We start from the raw sequence: 5,593 nt of genomic DNA on the forward strand, positions 1-5,593 counted from the left end.
GACCCACACAGACCACAGGGTGAGCACCCCCTGCTGGCCTCACTAACACCTCTTCCAACAGCAACCTAGTTTTTCCCAGGAGGTCTCCTGGGAAAAAATTCAGAATGTTTAGTTTATTCATAACATGGTATAGTTAAATAACACAAGTGAGCTATTTTACTCAATATTCTCACGATGCAAAAAAACATTCAAAACACCTACAGAGTGCACGCATTACGTGAATGCATGGAATATTGTCTGCTGACATGAAAAGTTGACTGTATATCATAGTAATAAATACCATTTATTACAGCATTGATATTTTGTTTTCTTTTTAATTTATACACATTAAATATTACATATATGTATGTAATAAAATGTGTATTTCCATTACAGGTTTAAAATGTGGTATTAAAAAGGTCTTAAAAAGTCTTAAATTTAACTTGTTCAAGTCTGCAGAAACCCTGTTGTAAAATATATGGTGGCAGTCGCTGCAGGTGGAGTGAGACAAACAGTGAAGAGGTTCCAGTGCTGATGCTTGGAGAATATCACATGACTGGAAAAGGCTCTCAGCCAATCATATTTGAGAACCAGAATGAACTGTTATGCAGAAACCATTTTCTTAAAAAGTGTTAAAAGTGCTCATTTAAATATACTGAAAACAAGACATTAGTACTATTTTGTTTAGCATCTCATGTTTTCATGTTATGCTGTAAACCTCTCTCGCGTCAGGATCTGTGTGTACAGTGTTGATTAGATGCTGTTCTCAGCTCTGTGTTCTGTACTGTAGGTTTGTGTCAGATGAAAACACATGGAGCATCGACAGGCAGTTCCTCTGGGGTCCCGCGCTTCTCATCACAGCTGCTTTAGACCCGGTATGCACACAAAAACAGCTCCTCTATGTTCACGCTATGAGTCACAGTGTCCAGTATTAATGTTTAAGTTTTGAGGTGGGTGACCCTGAACTGACCCACGTGCACAGATGAATTCAATTATCATATTACTTATTTTAATGTTAATAAAATTAATAAATATCAATTATATTGTATAATATTATTATATACATAATATACACAGTGTAGCCAATATATACATATTATTTCTAATTTTAATATTAATTATTTTTTTCTGTGAAAAATATGGATGGATTTCAATAAATTTATGTAAATATATCAGTTTATTAATATATTATATAATTCATTCATTTACATATTACTTATTATTTCATTCTAAAATTATTGTTTAAAATATGTATTTTAATGTAATATTATTATTATTATTATTATTATTAATATTAAATATTTTATATTAAAATGTTTTGTTTTTTTCATTCATTTGTATGTCTTTTATTAAGTCACACACTCTCATAGGGCTATATTCGGTCAGTAAGGAGAGGTCAGGTGTTTTTATGACTGTTGTTTATTAATTTGTCATTTATTTTGTTTTGTGAAGGGCGTGAGTGTGGTCAGGGGCTACGTGCCAAACGCCCGCTGGTACGACTACCACACGGTAAGCATTTTATCAGCATGCAAGTAAGTGCATAACAAATTCAACCTGCCATACTTTGTCCTCTGTATATTGGGTCGTATGTGATTTATCTCCCAGGGTGAAGTTGTTGGAGTGCGAGGACAGTTCATGAATATGGATACACCGTTATCGAAAATTAACCTGCACGTGAGAGGAGGCCACATCCTGCCCTGGCAGAAACCAGAGAACAACACACACTACAGGTGCATCTTTATAAAGACTTGAGGCCGTTTTTCTACAGTTGCATAGTTTTATTTTTCCACTTTTAAAGGGTTTCTTTCTCCACAAACAGTCCATTTTCTTTTATATGTCCACATTGGGGCTGTCTGACCAATCAGAGCAGAGTTGACCAATCACAACAGACTGAGCATCTGACCAATCAGAGAAGAGTAGACCAATCACAACAGACTGAGCATCTGACCAATCAGAGAAGAGTAGACCAATCACAACAGACTGAGCATCTGACCAATCAGAGAAGAGTAGACCAATCACAACAGACTGAGCATCTGACCAATCAGAGCAGAGTAGGCTCTCAGAAAGGAGGGCTTTAGATTGAACCGTTTCAGACACTGTGAGAAGTGAGGTTATGTTGCAATGGATATCATGCATTTACATTACATTTACATTTAGTCATTTAGCAGATGCTTTTATCCAAAGCGACTTACAAATGAGGACAATAGAAGCAATCAAAATCAACAAAAGAGCATAGATATGCAAGTGCTATAACAAGTCTCACTTAGCTTAATGCAGCACACGTAGCAAGTTTTTTTTTTATTATATAATAAATAAAAAGAAAACAGAATAGAAAAAGAATAGAGCGAGCTAGTGTTAGAGGCCTTTTTTGCTTTTGTTAATTGTATAATAAATAAAAAGAAAAGAAAGACAGAATACAAAAAGAATAGAGAAAAGAAAAAGTGTTAGTTTTTTTATTTTTTAAGATTTTTGGCTTTTGTTAATTGTATAATAAATAAAAAGAAAAGAAAGACAGAATACAAAAAGAATAGAGAAAAGAAAAAGTGTTAGTTTTTTTATTTTTTAAGAAAACAAGCAGTTAGTAAATTAATTGAATGCATATTATGAGAAAATGTAAGTGTTTTTTTTACCTTGGATGCATGTAAACCTATTGTAGGAAGTTCTAAAACAAAATTAGGAACCTTTAAAATATCATAATACAGTCGTTTAAATGTAGGTGTTCATGTGACGCCACAACACTAATGTAATGTTCCTTTTTTCCTCGTAGTCGCCTGAATCCTCTGGGTCTTCTTGTTGCTCTTGATGATGGAGGTTCAGCACATGGATCCTTGTTCTGGGATGACGGAGAGGGAATTGGTAAGTTATGTATGTTTGTATCCGTGTGTGTGCAGGAATGGGAATCGCGAGGAATGTAATGGTTTTGATTGAACTTGATGATCATAATTCCACTAGCTGTTTATTTCACCCAAACTCACTGGACTCATTGCTTTCTTAATGAAACGTCCAGTGAGTGGCGCTAAAAGCACATGCAGTTTTATCCCAAACACATGAATGTGAATCTGGCAATGTTTTATTACGCTGGTTGGTGGTTGTTGTAAAAGGTTAATGCTCGATCGTATCTGAAAATGCTGTACCAGCAGCACTAAGCTCCACGCTTAACCTAGTTGATAATGTTAACATTTTTCACTTTACTATGTGCGCTACTGAACAAGCTTTTTACATCAGAAAAGCTGTATATATGGAGCTGGTCATGTGATGCAGATGTCAAAATGTATTGGTTTACAATATTACGTTTTTGGATTTTTGCAATAAAAATGTAGGCATGTTTTTTTTTTTTGTTGATTATTACTTTTTACATAATTTCATGTAAGGTTTTATCAGCATTGCAAACATTAAAACAGTATTCTGAATATGTATCTATATATTATTTTCTGTATTTTTTATGTAAATCATTCTAAAATCAAAGTCATTGTATCACATTTTTTTTTAAATGGTCCTCTCCTGTTCTTCTCTTAATCTTCTATTCTTGTTTCTCCTTACAGATACTGTTCAGAACAAGCGTTTCCTCTTGACGTCTTTCTCTGTGTCTTCGGTACGTTAATATGTTTCGAAGAAAGCTGTGTGTGCAGTTCTTTCAGATTTATTTGGATTGAGGTCATTCAATCCAAGAATGTCCATCTCACTTAAAGACTCTCTCTGTTTAGAAACATTTCTTCTCTATGTATATACATTTGCATTACTTACTGTCAACTGTTTTCATTTGCAATAGGATTTTTGCTCATACTGTAAACATGCATGTGTGTATAGTGTTGTGTAACAGCTGTCCTGTGTGATTGTATTTGTAGGGTGTTCTTACCAACGCAGTTCTCACAGATGGTCTGGCCGAGGCCGACAGGTTGACCCTGGGTGTCGTGAAGGTGTGGGGTGTGTCAGCGCCCGTCACTCAAGTTATCATGAAAGTGACTGGAAAGCCCGATGCCAAATTGGAATTCACGTATAACGCTGAGGTGAGATACGTCATGCTAACATGTACTTTAGTTTGATACTGTCATCGAAGCACTTTTATGGGAGCTTGTTTCCACCACTAAATACAAAAAGATAATTGTGACTCTTTTTTCTCAGAATTGTGAGATATAAACACAATTGCGAGTTATAAAGTCAGAATTCCGTGATATAAAATCGCAATTGTGTATTATTAGAAAGTTTGAATTTGTAAGACACAATTGTGAATTATAAATTCAGAATTGTGAGATATAAACCCACAATTCTGAGAAAAAAGTTGTTCCTCAGAATTGGACTTTATAACTTACAATTGTGAATTTATATCTTGCAAATACTGAGAGAGAAAAAAACCTATTGCAAGTTTTAAAGTTAGAAATGTTTGATTACGTACAATTGCGAGTTATAAAGTCAGAATTGCAAAATATAAACTCTAATCTAATTAATAATTATCTAATAAATTTTTACTTTTTATGTATTTGCCAAATTATTAAGTTATTGATGTTGAGTTTTCATTTTGAAATCTACATTTATAATTGAGTGGATCTCATGAAAATGCCCGTCATATTTTAAACCCCAAAACAATACAAGAAATATACAAATATATTTTAAAAAGATAGATTTAATATTTAAAAATTGAAATTTTCATATTTTAAGCAATATAAATTAGCCTTTATAAATGATTATTATGTATTTAAATTGAAAATGATTTAATGGAACTATTTAATTCATGCTTGTAATAATTCACCCTGAAATCAATACAAATAAATATGTTGTTGTATTTTTTATAATTATTTGCCATTTTTAAATGGGATTTTAATTTTAATTATTTTCATGACGCAAAAACAAAAAGTTGAAAATTGGTTAAATGATTTTGATGAGTTAAAATAATGTAAAAGCAAGTTGTTATAACTTATTGATCATATCAGTTTTGGAAATGATTTATGCATCATGTAAGTATGTGGTTTATGCTGTCTCTTCTCTTCCTCTCCCTCAGGTTCAGGAGCTGCAGTTTGATGCAACATCACAGTCTCACACCATCGAGAAGCCTTTCACCATCACCTGGAGCACAGCTTAGACTTGGACATAAATCTATGGAGACAGGCTTAAACTGATTATTTACTGAAATATTTACTGATTATTTACATTTATTTACCAATGATCAGTCAACTAGTAATTTGTTTAGCTGCAATAAAACTGCAATAAAGTGATTTAAACCCCATTAAGGCTGTGACTGATTGGATATTTTATGGTCATATTTGATTTAATCTATGAAGAAATGTTTTGTTTCTTTGCTGCATGCACAAACGCAAAGACATCACTAAACAGTCAGGTGCATTAAACATCATTCTGATTCAAATAAATCAAAAACACAGAGACTGTTGTCTTGCTATAACCAACCCTGCATGCTGGAATACATTAGAGAAGACATTATGAAAAACAGAAAACATTGAAATAACAGATGACACATGCTGATCCAGAACTCGTGCTTCGTTTTCATGCAGGTTCATATTTACAGTTGGGCGGTTGATGAAATAAGAAAAAAATGTAAAGTACATCTGGAGTAATGAATAAAAGAATAATGTGTGGTTTTATTATCAATGATCAACGTTCT

At 33.2% G+C, this 5,593-nt stretch overlaps 1 protein-coding gene across 1 annotated transcript in view; it reads left to right on the forward strand.

The window, feature by feature from the left end:
- The window catches only part of LOC107687769 (sucrase-isomaltase, intestinal-like), a 74,696-nt gene extending 69,477 nt beyond the window's left edge, over nt 1–5,219 (forward strand). The window contains exons 43-49 of the mRNA XM_016485225.1: nt 770–854; nt 1,432–1,488; nt 1,585–1,709; nt 2,747–2,835; nt 3,522–3,571; nt 3,825–3,986; nt 4,976–5,219. Coding sequence (XP_016340711.1) covers nt 770–854; nt 1,432–1,488; nt 1,585–1,709; nt 2,747–2,835; nt 3,522–3,571; nt 3,825–3,986; nt 4,976–5,056 — 649 coding nt within the window. The 3' untranslated portion in view covers nt 5,057–5,219. The remainder of the gene's footprint in view (nt 1–769; nt 855–1,431; nt 1,489–1,584; nt 1,710–2,746; nt 2,836–3,521; nt 3,572–3,824; nt 3,987–4,975) is intronic.
- Nucleotides 5,220–5,593: the final 374 nt, after the last annotated feature.

Source organism: Sinocyclocheilus anshuiensis, unplaced genomic scaffold, assembly GCF_001515605.1.
Source record: "Sinocyclocheilus anshuiensis isolate Anshui unplaced genomic scaffold, SAMN03320099.WGS_v1.1 scaffold497, whole genome shotgun sequence".
Lineage (NCBI taxonomy): Eukaryota > Metazoa > Chordata > Actinopteri > Cypriniformes > Cyprinidae > Sinocyclocheilus > Sinocyclocheilus anshuiensis.